This window comes from Halichoeres trimaculatus, unplaced genomic scaffold (genome assembly GCF_033239565.1).
Source record: "Halichoeres trimaculatus isolate MK-OKI-2021-1 unplaced genomic scaffold, fHalTri1.1 fHalTri1_scaffold_23, whole genome shotgun sequence".
NCBI lineage: Eukaryota > Metazoa > Chordata > Actinopteri > Labriformes > Labridae > Halichoeres > Halichoeres trimaculatus.
This window is the reverse complement of record NW_027437201.1, coordinates 14,634,484-14,654,953: the sequence shown is the minus strand read 5'-3', so window position 1 is coordinate 14,654,953 and position 20,470 is coordinate 14,634,484. Positions and strand designations below refer to the sequence as shown.

The 20,470-nt window shown below is 41.5% G+C and overlaps 1 protein-coding gene across 10 annotated transcripts in view; it reads right to left on the bottom strand.

The window, feature by feature from the left end:
- Window positions 1–20,470, bottom strand: part of rbfox3a (RNA binding fox-1 homolog 3a) — a 511,621-nt gene that overhangs the window by 52,337 nt on the left and 438,814 nt on the right. For all 10 annotated transcript variants that reach the window (XM_074663816.1, XM_074663822.1, XM_074663819.1 and 7 more), the window contains one exon: window positions 4,511–4,759. In XM_074663816.1, coding sequence (XP_074519917.1) covers window positions 4,511–4,759 — 249 coding nt within the window. The remainder of the gene's footprint in view (window positions 1–4,510; window positions 4,760–20,470) is intronic.

Here is a 20,470-nt window from a genome sequence, read left to right as displayed (position 1 = left end):
ACACACACACACACACACACACACACACACACACACACACACACACACACACACACACACACACACACTGGCTGTAGGGCTGGGTGTTGCAGGTCAGATGGATGGTGTGGACAACTGTATAATTATCCCCTCGGTCCTGCTGCAGCTCCTCTACATGACAACAACACGCTGACTCACAGCCACAGAAAACTTCTTTAAACTTTTAATTTGACTGTGAACCGTGACTCTGAAACAAAATATGAAATCTGTCTGCAACGCTGTGTCCATGGTTTGTCCACCACATCTTTTTGCTGCTCTCTAGTACACATAAAACTTGTTGCATCAGCGGCTGTAGTTTGTTTTCTAAAATATATCTGCTGGGAACAAGTGAAAACATACTTGAGAGGGAAAAAAAGCTAACAGAGAGGCTCCATATAAAGTTTCTTACAATCTTAGAAAAGATTACTTAATCCAGGTGAAATTAGATTTACAGTAAAATGCAAATAAGTTGTATATGCCCAGAGCTCTGTGATGGAACATAATGACTGAAAAGTAATTCAAAAAAATGACTTTAAACTTTAGACTAAACAATCTCCTTGTGAATGGATTGAAAAATGGAGGATTTCTTTTTGTGGAGATGAAACACTGATTTAAAAACCTAGAAGTAATTAAATTTACATCTCACTAGTTTAGGATAAAGTCTCTGAGTACTTTCTTTCCTGTAACGTTCAGAAACATTGGTTCATTTCATCTGAGTCTGAACAGTCCAATTGGCAGTTCTCTCCTCTTCATCTTCAACATCCCTCTTTATCACCTTCTTCTCTCCTCTTTACCTCCCTCCTGCCCGGAGCTGAGCTGTCCTCCGCTGGGAGCGGCCTCTGTTCCGTTTGGCCTTTTAATTTGAGTTAATTGCGTGTTAATCGAGCCACATCTGCCCGAGCAGAGGAGCAGAAGAGCAGAGGCAGGGGGGGTAATTACATCAAAATGCTAAACCGGTACAACCTGAGGACTTTAAGTCACTGCACGTCAGGAGGGTAAAACATGTAAAGACGAGCAATTTGTCAACCGGCCAAACATACAGCCAATCAGAGCGTTGATTTATAATGGTTAAGATCTGCTAGAGAATCCACTGAATGATGAGAAACTGTAAAAGAATACTAAAAGATCTTTAAGGTGGTGTTTGAGACTGAGCTATAATATAAGTTGACTTGAGGGCATAATATTTTCTTGAAGTTTTCCCCACAGGAAATCCTGGAAAGTGACCGTCAGGTTAGACAAACCAATTAAAAACAAACACTTTTTGGATCACTAAATGAGCTGAAGCCTTCACACATGCAACCACTGGGAAATGTGCAGGTGATAGGTTCAACATGATGACATCTGAGCATCATCTTTATGAAATATTCTCCCAATTGACATTAGACGGTATGTTTGGTTAAGATATTCAAATTAAAACTAGAGCACGCAGTTTTTATGTCTTCTGTCTGTCTTATGGTTTGTTGGGTCTGTATTGCTATTTCTTTTGAATTTCTGTAAAAAAAAAACAAAAAAAAAAAAAAACCCCACTTTGATCAAAGACACTCTATAAATCAAATATTTGCCATATTAAAAAGTGCCATATGAATAACTTGAAAAAAAAAATCAAGCATTCAGAAGGACCTGAAAAGAAACCAAACATATCCAGAACCCAAAAACTGGCACAAGGGTGTATCAGCACAAACTCAGCAAGTTACTTTAAATGATTTTCAAAATAATTAGATACCGATAAAATTAAAGATTGCTTTAATTAATTTAAAATATGGTCCTTTTTTAACATCCACCAAAAAAAAACAAAAAACAAAAAAACAATTGCTCAGTTACTTGCCTTTCGGGCTTAGTTTAAACCCGCTGAATTGAAAAACAACACTTCAATTCAGCGCACAAAAAATCTTAAGAAGGGTCGTCAGATCAAGTTTCCAAAGATCTTCACTGACAGAGATGATGACAACAACAGAAGATGTGCAACTCAGTGAGATCATTCAAGATTTTTACCAGAAACCTTTGGCTTGGAATTGGCACTGGTTCTCCTGGAACAGTCACAAAGTTTGTTTTGGTGTTTTTCTACCTCTACATTGGTTTGCACTTTCCCTAACCTGTTGTTGTAGCCGCCTTGCTCCCTTCCACCCAAATTCCTGCATGGAGGATGAGGCCAGCACACAGAGGATGAACTGGTGACATTTTTGAAAATGAATTTTAGCTTAGAAGATGGTGAGGACTACATTAACCATTGCACAGGGCCCCAAACTTTCTGTAGGTTTTGCTGCTTGTGTGTAATTAATGTTTTCTCCGTATGAACACCATGCAGCACATTGTAAACCCATGTGTTATGAATACAGATACATGGATTATTCCTATTACACTGCCGTTTACATGGTGAGTCCATTACACACTATGTACAATAATCTTGTTCAGAGTAGCCGGTGCATCACAAATCCCCACATAAAGCAAGCTTCCTGTCCCTGTTCCGCTCAGTTCTTCCATCCAGTGGCTGCAGTCTTTCATTAAGCTTAGCACGGTATGGAAGGGAGCAGCTTTAAGGCTGTAAGCCCTCTTCTGCCTCAGTCACAGAGCTCAAACCCAGCTCTGCCCCTCTTTCTTTCTCCCTCTGTGGTCACCGTGCCTCCGCCATCCACGCTGTGTGAGCAGTCAGGCAGGAAGAGGAAATAATTACATGAACATTATCATACACAAGCAGCCCCTACTTCCTCCTCTGTCGCCACGGAAACAGTTCTGAGCTGTACAGTAATTGCGTGTGTGTGTGTGTGTGTGTGTGTGTGTGTGTGTGAGGAGGGGTACTCTGCAAAACTAATCTGCCCAACCAAGCCTCCCTTGTGCCAGCCACACACACACACACTCACACACACAGAGCATCCAAAACCACCCCAAACATCTAAACCTGATTACACACCCCGTTAGAGCTCTCCGATGTGTCGTTACCATGTTTTGGAGTGCACGTTTTTCTATTTGTGTTTTTTTGTGTGTGGCTCTGTGTTTGTGTGTGTGTGAGTGTTTGAGACTTGCTGAGCTCAGCAGCGCGTCCGCGGCCTACCTTCCCCGGGCGGATAATGGAAGTTATCAGATGGGAGCACCGCCAGACAGGTAGATTACAAACGGTTAGGCTGCTACAGAGACTCCTCTCACAGAGGATTACACTACACACACACACTCTCTCTCGCTTACACACACACACAGGAACACAAATAGAAAAAAGAAACACACTGAGGAACATGCAAGGAGACAAAAACTTCAGTGTCATTCAACTTCTGCTCTCTAAGATGCTCTTTGTTGTTTTGAGTTTGAATGATATCATGACGAGAAATACGTAAACAATACTTCACACAGCATCCACTAGGAGAGGTCAAAGGTCATTGAATGAAGACAGCATTTAAGTTCATGTCTTAACAGAATCAAAATTTAAACTTACATGACAGTTTTTCCTTTTACAATAAATGTAGGAAATACTTTGTCACCCGAGCTGAATGTGTGTACAGTGTCTCCCTCCTTTACCCTGCAGTAACTACGTCTCCTGACAGTAACAGTTACAGCTTGTGACAAACTCTCCACAGTGACCGTAAAACACTCCCAGTAATGCTGACTGTACCGTACAGTACCATCGCTGTCTTTACACTCCTATACCTTCCTGGCGTGCTTCGATCTGATTGGCTCTGACAGCTTGAAGGCTCCTCAACCACCAACGAGTGATGTAGCAGTTACCTGTCGCGTGAACTCCTTTAAAAGCTGGCTGCATGCACACGCGTATTTCTGCAGCTCTGTCCTGAAACGAAGCTTTAAGAATGTCTAATGACTCAGTGTGATGAATATGTGCAGCTCATGCATGCATTTGCACGCTGGATTGATCTTCCTGTGATGCCCAACAGTAGATGTAAAGTCCTTGTGAAATGGTGAGATCATAACGTGATCCCCTCTCACTCTTTCCACTCTGGATCTCATTTACTTTCTTGTTTTATGTATTTTCCTCCCATTTTTTTAAAGCTTTCATAGGGAGCAGAGGTTTTGGGTGCTTTTTACTTCTTAACTTTCATGGGTTTCATGTTGTGTGAAGTTGGGTGTCAAAGAAACTTCAGAAAGACAGTCAGGAGTCAGGGAGAGAGGTTTCACTCTTAGTTTCCTGCGTGCTTCTCAGCATGCCACCCAAAACTATAAAAGCGCTCGGGCTGAGCTAAGTGCAGTGAGTGAACTCAACCTTTTCTCCAAACTTTGGAATCTTCAAAGGAAGGAAGGAAGCACACCTGAGAGTTGCAGATTTAATATAAAGTGCATAAGTTAAATTAAAGGCAGTGGTTTTGATTTTGGTATCTGACTCCCGTCACCTCTAAAAGTTTGATGTCTGCATCAGCCCCTGCATTTTTCTGTATTTCAGAAGGTGTTGATGCTAAATCCCATGCTGATATATCTTTGATTAGTGGTCGACTGATCAATCAGAAGTACATTTCACATGTGAGAAGGAGATATGGTTTGAGAGCACTCTCACCGTTACTGTGTTGGCTGTGAGGGCGGGGGTGTTGCTGTCGTTTCCCGGCTGTTCGCTCTGCGTGTGTGTCGGCGTGTACAGCGTCAGGGCATGCTCGGCCACCGTGCTTGGTCCCGTGTAGTCGGCCGGTGGGTGGGCGTGGGGCGTGGCGTACTCGGCTGGGATCCCGTTCTGTGGGGGTGGGGGGTACTGGGCCGGTGGGAAGGGTTGGGCCATGGCTTCAGGGGGGGCTGGGGCCTCTTGGTTGCCCTGCAGGGACAGAAAACAGATCAACAGGTTAGTGATGCTAACTTCTGAGAGACTGGTTGTCGTCTGAGCCTCAAAGACGCACCAACCCTCTTATTTTTGTGAATGTTGGAGCCATTATTTCCACGTAATACTGGAAAAACGTAAATCTTATCAAGCATTTTTTTCTTATTTTCAGCAGAAAAAGCCTTTTTGGATTTAATAAGAGCCCCTTTCACCTTTACAGTCCAGAAAAATGTCTTATTTCAAGGCATTTTAAGACAAAAAATGAGGTCTGAATTGCTTGTAACACGTTAAAAAGGCAGATTTTTTACTTGTTACAAGCAATTCAGACCTCATTTTTCTCTTCAAATAACTTGAAACAAGACATTTTTCTGAACTGACCAGTTAAATGAGGCTCATAGCAAGTATGATAAGACAAATTTCACTTAAAATAAGACAAAAACACTTGATGAGATTCAGATTTTGCAGCATAATGATCATTCCTATCTGATCCTGAATCATGAAACACTTTGAATCTATACAAGCTCCACAAACAGATCATTCATCACCCTCCTGACGTATATTAATGATGATTGGGTTATCACTGATGATGCTTTCACGGGAACATGTGATGAATTAATAGCATGGGTGCTATAAATAGACACAGCAGTGTGTAACTGTTGCATGAATTGGCTTAAGTATCATTTGGTATCACATTTCCTCCTAATGTGCCGACCCTCATGGGATGACAAAACACCAAAAGTACAGCTGCAGTGATCAAACACTTCATTGCATCTCTTGCATACAAAATAACATCTTCTTGTACAAGTTGCTGCAAAGTAAAATATTCTGTCTTCTCTCTGAAGCTTAACAAGATATCTGCTGACTATCAGAGAACCCCAAATCATGTTTCTGAGAGTAAATAGCCCAAAAAATCTGCATCAATAAGCTTCAGAATACATCTTCATACATGAAGCTCCAGCTCTGTTTTTTATTGAAGGGGAGTGTGGGGAACATGATTGGCTGTTAAATCAGACAGAGGTCTTTAAGACGTGGACATGAGGCAACATGGAGGAGTGACAGGATGAGGATAAGGGGGGGAGGAGAAGATAAGAGAGGAGTAAATCTCTTTATCTTCATTTAGTTAGCAAAACAGTCATGGTGTGGTCGTAATACCCCAACAGTGACGAGTCTCTGAGATGAAAATAATCAAACTGCCCGTCTGTCTGTCAATAAACTCGATATGAGATGATCAAATCAAATAGAAATGAGAGACAGAGAGGGCTATATACAACATAAAGCGAGACATTTAGCAAACACACGCGCACACACATACACAGGGAACAACAAACACGTAGACCAAAGTAAAAAGATGCAAATTACATCTCTGATGGAGATTAGAAAGATCAATTAACTGATACTCCTTTAAAGACAACCTCTGTTGTAAAATTTCTAATAAAAGTTGGCGTTTCTACCCTCCCCTCTCCTCCCTCATTCGTCCCTCCCTTCAGCTGCTGTGACTCCTCTCCCTCGTCCTCCTGAGGTGAGAACCGTGCTCTTTCACCTTGTGTGCTCTCCCCCTCATCTACATGCCTGTCAGATAATCATTTCCTCCCACCAATGATGATGAATCCATCTGACATATTAGCGGCCTGCTTTTCTTCCACGCTGCGCCAAAAAACTTGATGGAAAATGGCTCAAAAAATGTAAAAATCGATCACAGCAACTTTTTGAGGTGGGATGAGGCTCTGACCTTAGCTGTTTCCGATAGCGGTATTGAAGTTGGCGATTCTTATGCATGGAGATTGATGGTGTGAAGCATAACAAAGCAGTTTGCCGATGGCTCGCATCGTTTCTGGCACAGAGTCCCCGTCGACTCCCCCGGGCCAGGCAGGCTTTATGCTCAATTTAGGCTTTACTTAGTGTCACTTATAAATTTATAAAAATATAAATCTCCAGCAGCAAACAAGTCATCATTAATGAAATTGGCCTTTGTTGTGCTTGTTAGATATTGAGGGAGTGATGCTTTATAAAACGCCTTGTGATGTCCTTACAGCTCGAATAAACACTCTGTAAAAATGCATCAATAAAGCCTGAACACAGATTTACACTAAACAGCTCTTTTAAAACAGCTGCTTAAACCTGCACTTACATTGTGTTAAATAAACTCTGACACTGATCAGGATTTTGTTGTCATCTTTAGGAACATTCCTCACAAATTCTACAATAAAGAATAAAAATCTACCCATGTTTCAGTTTTCTTTAACTCAACACTAAAGTGATTCTGCTGAGCTTGGTTTTTGCTTGTATTCTGTATTTGTGCATTGATTTTTTTTTCAGTTCTGTTTAATCTGCTTGGATTAGGTTAGGATGCATTCACTAAAATCAATACTAAACATAGAATCAGAGTGAAATTGATTTTTTAAAAAGGGCACAGATCATGAAAAATGAATTAAAAACGTAGACATTTTGCAGATATAATGCTTGGAAAAGCAGAATACAGCTTTACTACCGGCTTGACTGTCAGATCCTGCGTTTTAAGATTTTCAAAGAATATCAGAGGAACAATATCATTTACATCAGGACCACTCTCATCAGAAAGAGTAAATTATTTTCATGCAGTAGGTTTTATTATTACTCCTAGCCTTTTCATGTGCCTAAGTGGAAAGCCAAAACCTGTGATGGAAAGAGCACACCTCCCGCCTCTTGCATTTGCATGCAATAACACCTGGCATGCAGGTAGAGCATCAGCAAAGGGGCCCTGGGGTGCAGAGCAGAGAGAGCATCAATGATGATACATATAACCCTGATAAAATCAGACACAGCATAAAGGAGGAGCTGGGATAGAGGTAGGCTGTGAAGGGGGAGCAGGAAGAGTAGACAGAAGTTCAAACAGAATGCATGTTTTACTGTTTGGATTGGGTAGTTGCAGCTGGTCATCCTGAACAATCTCAGTTCAGATTGTTGCTAAATGCTACATCATTAGCAAGTCTCATCATTGCACAGATCACCTGTTGTGTGTCGTGAAATCAAGATTAGACACTTACAGAAATCTGGTTTATCTGGTTTAGTTCTTATTGGGTTGGTACTTACTGATACTTAATTCCTTTTTTTTTTCTGTATACTTATTTTATTGTATGTCCCTATTCATCCTATTTCCAACTATTGTATTATGTAAAGAGCAATGGTAATACAAAATTTCCCCCTGGGATTAATAAAGTATTCCTAATTCCTAATTCCTGATTCCTGGATAGAGAAACAGGAAGAGGCAACATTTTGCAGAAACTTTCAAACTACAGCTTCTCAACCACACCTTGATAGAAGTTTGTGCATCTGTCCTCCATTTTCCACTCTGTGATGATTTTGTTTAGTTTGTTTTTGTCATGAAAACAATGAATAGTCATTGCATATGCTTCTTGTACTTATTTCTCCTTCCTGGTCCTCTGATTTGCCAAGCTGAACAGCCAATCAGGAGACTTTCTCCCATCGATAGGCTCCAGAGCCAATTTAAAATGCTTCATCAGCTGAAAAGAGCAGAAAAGGGATCACCAAGTGCCAACAGTGCAGGTCTCACTGCAAAAAAACTAGACTCAAAGTCGCTCAGTGTTGGCTTAAATTTGGCTCTGTGTGTCAGAGCTTTCACTCTGTCGGGTTTGGGAAGTTTTTTAAAGCCTGATGAAGCAGAGCTAATAATTAATCAGCTATTTTTAGAACGTGTTGTGAATCAATGACTGAATCCTGTGCTGTTGATGAAGATCATATCTTCTGAACCCAGACTCATAAGTCTGACTTCACACTGTCTTTCACTCCTCTCTGTCCTGGCCTGTTTTCCCTTCTTCAGTCTAATCTCCGTCCATGCAGGGTGGAGCTGTGGCCCGGGGCGAGTCTTGGTTCACTAAAACAAGGAGCCTCATCGATAGGCCTCCCTGCCTCGCAGCATCAATAAAGACCTGAGCTGATATATGGCCCCACCTGGTCAATACACACACTGGAGACAAGCACACACACACGGTAACACAAACACGCACACACACAGCAGCAGCCAGCCATGAACAGTCAAGTTAAATAATGGCAGCAGAGTGAGGGAAATGAGAGCTGCAGGGAAAGTGCTTTACCTGGAAGTTTTCCTTTTAATACGCCTAAATCATGAGCTGATGTGCGATACATCTCCCCGTATGTACGCACACACACGGGCGCACACATGCACACACACAGCCGCGCTCACGCTGAGCTGGAGACGGTTTTTGCTCTGCTGGGGTTTTGGGCAGAAAAGAGTGAGCAGGGAAAAAAAGGCAGAGGGAGAAAGAGAGTCAGAGAGAGCCAGAGGCAGAGAGGGAGACGGGGGGAGTGTTAGAGTCAGTGAACTTCCATCATCCATCACAGTGACTGAGGCGCTGACACACTGAGACATCCCCAGATCCTTGTCGACAAATTGCGCTGGTAAATGATTTCTCCTATCAGCTAAATCATACTATCCATCCCTCTCTCCCTCCATCCCTCCATCCATCTCTCTGCATCATCCACACATCTACCTCCCTCTTTCTATACCCTCTGTCTCTCCCTCATTGAGTTTATTTCCCTTTGGCTCAGTGGAGCGCCGTGCCTGATGTCTGATGGACTCCTGCTCCATTTGTGCACCCGACACATGTATGATGCTTTCCCTCTCACACACATACACACACTCAGCTGCTGGGATAGTATGTCTTCATGCACGTAAAAGTGGAGTCATGCCACCTCTGATGGGAACAGAAACTGGGAAGTGTCAGGTTACTGATATGTTACTTGTGAAGCTGCTAAAGCGTGGTGAGTCCAGCAGCAGGTCAGCGGTCCTACACTTCAGATATGAAGCTGCAGCTACACGTCTTCCACATTCAGGACACTGACCTCTTACCTATTCTTTTGATGAGTATTATAAGTCATGTTTGAGAGTAGTGCAAGTGATTCCCTCTTGCTACTAGGTCTTGTTTCAGGAATTTGCGGTCACTGGAGTGTTAGCAGTAGTTGATGGCTTCCTAGCTTCCTCATCCCATCACATGCAGGCAACAATCTAGCATCCATATTCTTGTTTGTGCAGGAAAATGTTCTTTTCTCTTCACTTTTTGAACAATTCTATCATTTCTATCGTGCAGTCAAACATCACCATCAACAAAAATTTGACTAGAAAAGCACTCAGAGAGCACTGACCTCCGCCAAACATAACAACACTTCAGTTCTACTTTAATGTTATACTCCCTTTCAGCATACTGTCTGCTACAATTTGATGTTAGTACATATTTCATATTCTGGATCTTAGTATCCAGAATATTGCCAGGTTCTGGATTGTACTACTACATATGTCAGAAATTATGGTGACCTTGTCTTGTATTGTTTTGCAAAGCAATGCGACCATTTATGGTGGAGTTATATACACATATGGTGAAAACGGCTCTATCTCACAATGATAAAGAATCCTTAAAAAAAATCCTGGATCCAGACGGTGATCCAGATCACCTCCAAAATTTAATCACTTCTTCCTTATCCCATTTTAAACATTTCCTGAAAACGTCATCAAGATCCGTTTGAAACTTTTTAAATCATGATGTTCACAGACAGACTGACAAACTCTCCCGAAAACATAACCGCCTTGGTGGAGGTAACTAATGTGTTTTCATCTCAAAACAGACCAGATGCAACTGCCAAGACCCTTGATTACTTTTGTTCTGTTCAGGAACAAATGTCTCATTTTGAGACCACAACAGACAATAGAAGTTGTGTTCTGCAAAAAAAAACTTGCAAATGTTTGTCAAAGAAACAGCTACAAGTTTGTAAATTTTGCTCAAAAACCTTACTTGCATTGGGGGTTTGAATATTTTTGAAAGCAACCGTATCGCTGATTACCGTTTGCAAAAACGTAAAGTTAAATTTCATGACTTTTAGACAGTCGAGTCATGCACCTCGCCTCCTGGGTTAAAGTCCAGCATTGTTTGACTCATTCATCACCCTGACCCCCACCTGAGGGGACTGTCTCTCCGCTGCGTCACCTCACTCTGCCTCAGGAAAGACCTTTAAACTGGCTTAAGATGAGGATGTTTCTGCAAAACTTGAAGCTCCCTCTTTGGTTGCACATTAACAATGTGAACAGCAATAAGCGCTACCTGCAGCGATAGCAGATTCATTGTTCTTAAGGCATCTTTGGAGCAAGGATGTATAAATCTCGTCATGTTGTGTGTGCGTCTGTGTGTGTCTTTTTGATATCTGAAAGATTTACTCCATCTCTTCTCCTGACCTCTGATACTTCAAACAACACGACAACATCAGCATCAGGATGTGGAGGAGCAGCAGACAGCTTGTTGGATAATTTACAGACGGTCGTAAATTTGTGTGACTGAAGATTAGTCAGAAAGGAACAGGTCCAGCTATTGCAAGGTAATTAAAAAAACACACACATTCTCTCACACACACATGCTTGCCCAGCGTGTGTGTGTCTTATATTGATTACCTTCTCTACAGCTATTTTCCAAAGTAGCCCGGGGCTTCTCCACCCCTGCTAACCATTACCTGAGCTCGATGCTGGGCAGAGACCCCCTTAGACCTCCTCCTCCTCCTCCTCTCAGAGTGTGATACATTATAATGATCCTACAGGAAAAGAGGAGTGATGCAGAGCGCACTGAAGTGAAAATAAAGCCAAGAAGTCTCTTAAGTGACAGAAAAACAAATAGCAAAGACTGCTCCATGTGTGTGTGTGTGCTTGTTTGTGTGTGTGTGTGTTGATCCTGCCTGTGTGACGCTGTCTAAGTCCCTTACACCCCCATCACCGCGGCTTTATTGTTCCTGGTTGACAGAGACAACTAATGAAGATTGGGGCTGAGAGCCAGCGAGACTGATCAGATAGGGACATGCAAATACAAACACACACACACACACACACACACACACACACACATGCACAGATGCTGAGGCGTAATGCTGCAGAAGTAAAAGTTCTGTCACCAACCCTTCAGAAACAAACAAATACAAAGAAATAAATCACACAACACACTCTCACACACACATCAGTATCTTTTGTAGTTTGCATACAGTTTTGTGCAGACTGTTCCATCAGATGCACGCTCAGCATCACAAACACATCCTCGTGCAGACTGCAGTGTTTTGCCTAATGCAGCGTTTTGGGCCAGACTGTGTAAATATGCCAGAAACTTGCTGCTTCAGGGAGCGATTAATATCAGTGTCCACCGCAGACATCAGACACAACAGAGGACAGAGGGAGAGAAAGCAAAGCAGACACTTTTATCTGCCTAATTTGATTTCTCTTTTATTCCCACAGAGATCTAGAAATGGCACCATATGCTTCAAACAGGCCGATCCACGTCGAGTAAAACCATGAGAACTACAACAGCTTTTGATCAAATATTGGCCAAACTTTGTGTTCGTATTCTCTCTCCAAATATGCCATAAAAATCCCTTTAATAGATGCTATCAGTGCTATAAATAGCCACAGTGCTGCGTCATGGTTGCTTTGCTCTGATGGAGAACCTTTCTGTCATCCATCGACAGGTGTAATGAGAGGTGGAGCACAAGTATTGATGAGCAAATTAATGTTTGTTTTCTACCTCCTCTATTTATGGAAATCTATGAGGAGAGCTGAGAGTCTATTGATGAATCCACAACTGTAATGACACTTTCAAAAGAGCCATACATGTGACAGGATCACTAAAACAGAAAAAATACCAACAATTTTTAGTGAAGGGTTTACAAACTTTTAATTATTGTCCGCGTTTACTGCACGCAATAAGTTGCTAGATACAAGTTTATGCCTCCTTGGTACAGTTTAGTTTGATTGCATGTCTCTGGTAAGCTTTACTTCATCTTCATCATGCCACAGCACATCGGCAAATAAATACATCAGTATGCATGGCCACATTTTTTTTCTGATGCCTGCTCATGAGAGGATTTTAAAAAGTTTCTGCATCGAAGTGAAAATGGGTATTTGTGGTGGAAGTTATATAAATCTTGCCCCTGACTTTAAATGTCGTTCAAGGCTTTCTAAATTTGAACCTTGTTTAAATCTTTTGTAATGGCTAGGTGTCCATCTTCTGCAGAGATCAGTGTCCAAGCTTGCATGGTGGGCTGCAAGCTCTTGAACACAACCTTCAACACATGGTAGTTTTTTGCACTTGTGATATAACTTGCTTTGCATGCCTGATTGTGATTGGTCAGTGCATATACAGACTCCAACAGATGTATTGCAATTATATAGAAATGCTGATAGCGTTTATTTGATGTCAGTCTAACAATCTCTTTTTGTTTTTTTGTCTAGTTGCTAGACGCCGCCCTGTTGGCTATGGCTGCCTTTTGTAGCAGCTCTCTCTTATTTGTCCGTTTCTTGTAATTTTTTTCGTCTCTTTTTCATAATCTTTGTATTTGAAGTGGATCATTACTTTGTATGGCTCATTTGTTGGTCACGGACACCAAACTTTTTGTGGTTTCAGCGATATTTTTACTACTTTTTCTCCTGTGTTTGTCTGGAGATCCTACATGTAACCATGGCTGCATTGTTTACATGTGAACTCAGCTGTTAGCAGCCTGTAGCATGTCAGTGCTAACTGGTGTAAGGCCTGATGTCTTTCCACAAGGTGAGGAGAAGGACGTGAGGATGACCGGCTGGTTCTCAGGTGTGAGCTAAGAGGTGACGACATGGACCTGTCCTTCCATCCACCGTTATTGGGAACGCAAGATCTATCTCCAATAAGATGGACGAGCTAGCTGTGCTAACAAAGCAACAGAGGGAATACCAGAGGGCAGAGTAGCATCATGCTATTCACGGACATGGCAAATGAAGCTAACATCAGACACCAACGCAACATTGGAAGAGCTTCACCTGCTGTGAGCAGACAGGATCCAGGAGGCAGAGGTGGAACATGACTGAAGAAGCTTAGTCCTGGACCCTGTGGAGGTGGAGACTGGCTGAACTGGACAATGATAGACAAGCTGTCATCATCTATTTTCTTATGGACTTTTTTGTCTTGATTGCTGCTGTGACTTCAATTTCGTTGTACTTGTTACAATGACAAAAAAGTTCTATTCTAAAATAAAATAAAAAGAAAGAAATTTAAATGGCAGAGGAATAACAGGAAAGTTTGAGGCCAGAAACTCAAGGCCCCTCAGAGTGAAATGCACAAAACTGAAGATGCCTCTTCACATCAAGTTTTTCCCACCTTTAGATTCCATTTCACCATAGCAACCTGCTCACTATACACTATCCCTTACATGTAGGACACTCCAGGATCAGCTGTATCAATTTCTCATCCTCTCTTGTTTCTTAGACCACTTTGGTGTAGATATCTGACATGCTTGTCCTTGTTCTGAGATTGGACGAATAGGTGAAAGAGAAGAATTCAGCGTTAAATCTGAGGTTGAATCTTTTCCAACTCTTTATGATAAAATAAAAACATAATCATGCAGCAGCTGTCTCAGATTGAATGCTTACCGCCCTGTTTGATAGCAGTGTTTGTGTTGTGATGGAATCTTCGGTACTTCTTTACAAGAACACGCACCCCTCAGGAAAACAGTACTTAGTTCAACACCTGAAGAGCTGTTACCGGTGTGTTTCTTTTACCTGTGTGGCTCCACAGCTCAGCTCCGTCTCATTTATTTCCCTGCTGTGACAACACCTTTTTAATAATGATTATTAATTAGTGCTGTCTGAGCTGCTGTCAGCCTGACTATTATTTCATTCGGCACCATTAGGCCGTCCTGTTCTCACGAGGGCCGCTCTACCTACACCCTCATCGATAGGTTAGTCTGCAACAAATATAAATCTGCTCCGACAACGGCAGCCGGAGGAATAGTTCTGGTTACCTGCTCTCACACACACATACACTGTTACACACTCTCAACACTCATCTATTACCAGGGTTAGCACGCCCCACTGGTCACATAATCATTAAATAATAACATAACATCCGAAATATTCTGTTATAATACATTATGCAGCGTAAAATAGCCTCCATCTGTTGGCAGCATAATACAGTCATGAAATTAAACCCTCCCCTGCTAAAAAGACGCTAATTCTCCATTTGTGTTAATTATGGAGGAATGAGACGCTTCCGACGCAGAGGGAGAACACAGGAGGAGGGGAGAGGAGAGGAATGATTTGAAAAGAGAGCAGAGCAGGTCTCCGAGGAGGAGAAAAACACAATATGTGTTTTTTACAGTGTGGAAAACCAAAGATTAGCCCAACACACTCATCATCATCATTGTCATCATCATCATCATCATCATCATCATCATCATCATCAGGAGGAGGAGCAGCAGCAGCAGCAGCAGCATCCCCAAAACGAGGACAACTCCAGCTCCAGAAACTCACGGCTTCCCCTCAGAACAGTCTGCTACTATGAATATCAGTGTGTGTGACAGTGACCCAGTCCCTGTGAGTGAGTTATGCTCAAGTGTGTAAGACACGCTCACACACACATACAAATACACACACACACACGACTCTGACAGAGAGGCAACAGAATCTAATTTAACACTCGGCTGAGCAGAGATTGGCCGACACTCCCAGTCCCTCACCGGCCGAGCGGGGATACTCCACGACCCAACCCCTGTGCGTGTGTGTGCGTGTGTGTGTGTGTGTGTGTGTGTGTGTGTGATGATAGCTATAGAACAAGAAAGCCAGCGAGTAAGAGTAAGAGAGGGAGGGAGAAGGATGAAATCATGTTGGTGGAGGAGTGGAGGAGTGAGGCTGAATGAGAGGGAGGACTGTTTAGGATTCAGAGTGTGTCTCAGGTCCGCTGGCTGCCGGCTCCCTCCAGGCCTGCTACATGATATTCACTAACCCCCGTAACAATGGCAAACATATGTAAATCTGCCTGTGTGCCCGATTCAATCAGACCCCGGCACAAAGCTTCAGACACCACCGGCACGACCAGGGGAAGAGGATACGTTCAGGACAGAGACACACACTCGGAGAGCCGGGGCAGCTCAGGAAGTGTCTGAGAGTGAGTCACTTTATTCACACACTCAATGCAATGAAAACACTGAGTCCACCTCCAGTGTTTTGAAAACATCCTGAATGAAAGCATGATTTCACATTTTAATTTATCAGGAAAGTAGTTTAAAGCAGTAGAAGTCAGAATGATTTTACACATTTTATATAGTGGTCTGTCTGTGTTTGTCAATCTTTTTGTGCCACGTTTCTATTGTATTTCCTTTTTTTGTTGTAAGTTCTATTTCACTTTGCAAAGGAAAACTCATTTGGTGAGTGCAATTAACTCCTTCCAGCCTGAATTATTAACAATTATAAAAATAGATTGTTTTGATGTATTTTAGAATTCTTGCATTTGCATTTTGCATTCAATTTAAATACAGTACAAACAATAGTTATAACTAGGTCATATTATATAAATAGACATGAGAAGTTTATCCCCTGACCAACATAGTGTGACCTAGAGGATCTGATATAGTCTTTGGTATATGTTGAATATGAATCAATAGGTAATAGTGAGATACAAAGGTTATTTTAGCTGCATCAAGACCTGACAGGGTATATTGCAAATTTGCAACAACCGATATCAAGGGGTTAAAAAAATGAATGAACTTGCATTGAAAACAGGTCAAAAGCCAGGATTATCCAACTTTAACTTTGTATGCACAACTTTCAAAGATTTTTTGATACAGTTTTTTTTTTTTTTTTTTTTTTTTTTTTTAACAAATAAAGCCTTTTTACTTATTAATTTCAAACTGGCATACATAAAACAGCAGACGTAATGATTAAGTTGTAACTTAAAGTGATTCTTTTCTCATCTGTGCTGTTTAATCCCACTCCAGCTGCATTTTGCATGAAGATGCTTTGAATTAGTAAAGGATAAAATCACATACATTTTGAAGTTTATATCAACAATTTATGGGTAATGACATTTATGACAGTCAATGTGCTTAAATATACTGGATAGAGCATTGATAAATATAAGATATCCTCATGTTTTTAAGTTTTGATCATAGACTGTTTAAAACATGGACATAGTCTCCCCGACGTCACCCATCTGTTTCTGAAACAGAATATGAAGCACATATATGGCTATAGCGGCCATATTGGTAGTGGCAAGGGCTTCGCGTAGAGCTATGGGGCGCCTGTCGGTCACGTGACCCTGAGCTGTGCCTCCGACTGGGCGAGCTCGCTATCTAAATATCCTCTGAACGGCTGAGTTAGAAAATAATCCCCCCCCGTACAGTGTGTGCTGATAGTAATATTAGCGACGCAGACTGGAGCAGTTTTTTGAACCAGGCTGTAAATAGGTTAATTTCTGCTTTGAAAACAGCTTTTTTGGCTCTGTGTTTATTTGACTTCTGGTACTTCCGGAACCAGTTTCAAGTGGACATTCAAGAAATAGCAGATTTTAGCACTTCAGCATTGTCTTATATTCTTAGATCAGAGGTTGCCGCTTGGTTTTAATGTGCATATCAGAGTTACTCTCACTTCTAGGAAGAATTAATCATAGGAGAAAGAATATTTCTTTGCATATTGAGGAAAAACTAGGAAGTATGTGCTCGTTCCAGAAGAACCTGCACCAGAACGCTACAGGAAAAAGGAGCAGTCTGACTCCAGTGTTTGACGTCTTGACTCCGCAACATTGAGTGTGGGAGTGATTTTGCATGCAATCCTATACAAATCCTTCCTGTTACATCACCAGAAGAGCAAATACAGATCATCTTGCAGCAAAAACAATGTAGAAGTTTTTCATTTTTAGGGTTACTCGTCCAGAGGATGACAAAAGTATCTCTGCATAAGCAAAGAAAAACAGGTTCTTTATAATATGGGACCTGAAAAATAACAATTCTGTCATTAAAAAAAAAAAAAAGCTAAAGTAGGTTTTTTTTGTCTTATTTGTTATGAAACAGAAGTCCATGTTGTCAGAACCTTGCGCTAAGTCAAAAGTCAAGTGATAGGTTTATGTTGTGTCAGGTGAAGTCATAACTTTAACGTTACTGCTCTGTGCCACATTCAAAGTTTTGTGGGCAAGCCGTTTCCAATAAACTTTTAAGGTGAGTGAGCGAGTTGGGGTTTGCAGTGTAATAAAGGAACATGTCACCCAGTGCAACAGTGCAGCTCATTGATGTGTCTTTAATAGTTTCTGGCACAGAGGAAGAAGACACACACGCACACACACACACAGCTCCAGAAACAATACTTAACTGAAGAACAAACTCATGATGATCTGAATCAACCTCACATGTAAGGATTAGTCCAGACATGATGAAATGAAAGGAACTCACATACACACACACACATGAACAACACACACTGTCTGTCTCTGATCTCATTACGAGGAGGCAGTGAGAATCAGCAGGGCCCTAAGTGTATCATGATCAGAGATAACGGCAGCTGGAAAACTATTAGCAATCTAGAGCTTCCCTTTGGGACTCAAGCAGATATCATCAGCCCTTATGAGCCACCACTCTCATCTCCGTAATGACCGGCTCATTCTGTTCGGATCTATGTGAATGTGCTCAGGTAAATTGAAATGCTACCATATTTGTTTGCATTTGGATTATATATATTTATTTCTCTCTTCTCCCATCTGTGTCTGCGCCTTAATAAGTGAAAAAGCCTCCAGGGTATACGACCAAAGCAGCGCTCCTGGATAGGATCAGCAGACCACACACCCAAACACACACACGCGCTCACACATACATGCTGTATTGACTATCAGCCACGGCCACTGAAAACCATTAGGCTAAATGATTCTAACCTGGCTATAGAGATAGGCTGTGGCCAGCTCAATCAGAGGAGAGTGCCTGGGACAGAGCGGCTGCGTCGATAGTGGACGAGTGAAGCTCTGCTGATACAGTTGAATAAGAGAGCAAGGGGAGAAATCGAGCCCTCTTAATTCTAAACATTCAATCGAAAGTGGATAAGGACAAGAAACGGCTAATATGTGTTTTCATTTAAAGGGATGAGGGAGATAAGATTTGCCTCTGGGACTTTTCTGTTTGATATCTGAGATGTTTGTGGGTATCAAAACCATTCTCTGTGAAATTCAGATTATCCCACAGACTATTGTTCTACTGGGTTATTGTTATGTAGTTTTTGCTTTGGTTAATTTAATCTAAAATTCACGCCAGGGTAAGCTGAAGTCACTGCGGTTACGCCCACTGAGTGGCAGAAAGAGGGAGATGAGTGGCAGTGTTGGCTTAAATACCATCTAAACTCTAAAATAAGATTAAAAAAAAAATGAGGCATTGCGCTATTAATTGAATGATCATGTTTGAAAAACAATCAGAGTGATCTTTTGACAGGCTACAGAAAGACAAAGAGAAGAGAAACTGATGGATCAATGCATTTTTCAGAAACAATAGCTATCCCATATTGTATCAGTTAACGTTAATTTGTGCTGTATTTTTGGGTTGAATCATTCCTTTAATTACAAAATCTCTAAATCTCAGCGCTTTTCTTTCAGCTTTATTTTTCATCATTGAAACATTTTTGTCTTCATTTGATTATAAACCTAGTGCTCAACATGATTTGTTAACTAGCTTCAATTGAGGCCAACACATTTCCAAATAAAGGGGAACTCCAGCACAAGGAGTTGTAGCTGTGTTATAAAATATATTTGATATTGATTATACTTGAATACCGTCTATGTTGACCAAGTTAATAGATAATAAGTGTATTACCTTGGGTTAATCCACTGTATACTGTAAGTTTAATCATATAGAGGCTTTCGTAGCTTTCAGGCTTTGCACTGTGTCCTTTCCTGGCGCTGAAATCAGGTACAAATAAATGTCAGGCTACAATTTCTGGCCACATGTCGATGTTTGTGGACCCCTGGTTCTTTAGTAGCTTTAACAAATCAATGTTGAGTCCTTTTATCCTTAATTTCATGTCTTATTCCGCATTTTTTCTGGTTTTACCATGTTTACTGCCACTCACCGCAATGCCAAGTGAGGTTTGTTTTGCCACTCAGTCTGACTGAAGTGGGCGTGTCCCAGAGGGGAAGTGACATGAACGCATACCCTCTATTTACTCTAAAACCCTGTTCAGACACAAAAAATCTGACTACAGAGTTTTCCAAATATGTGTTTAAAACACAGTGATATGCAGCCAAAAGTCTGCCTGAACATAGGAATAACTCCCAAGTTATAATCAACCTAATTCAACCTTAAACAGCAATAGTTCACTTTTATGGTTTGTAAAAAATGGAACTGAAACAGTAATTTACTTCTTCACACTTAAAGCTTCTAACCCAATAAAAAGTTTTTGAAGCTACTGACCTGTAGGCCTCCTCAGAAGCCCATTCCTTTAATGGAAAGAGAAGCCTTACTAAATGTTTGATGATTTAAGACGGTTTCATTGTAAAAGGAACCACCTTACATTATTCATAGGGACTATTCTATCACTGTGCTCTTTCTGCCTGAGTCAGGGAGACAGAAAGACACGAGAAAGAGAAAGAAAGTAAGAGAGAGGAAGAGAGAAACTGATGGTGAGTGGGAGAGACTGGAGAGACAGACACAGAGACAATGAGCTTGGGAGGGCAGCGGGGACTGACAGGGACAACATTACACTTGACTTACAAATGAACAATCAATGTACGAATCAAAACGCATCAATATCACACACAGGAAACCGAACTCAACTCCCAAGGCTCCAAAAAGGAAGCTTGTTTGTTTGGAGTCGTAATCCAGGCACACATTAGGGTCTGCTCTGGACCGCTCTTTTTGGTTAGAGTATACCAGCTATCATACAGAAGATAA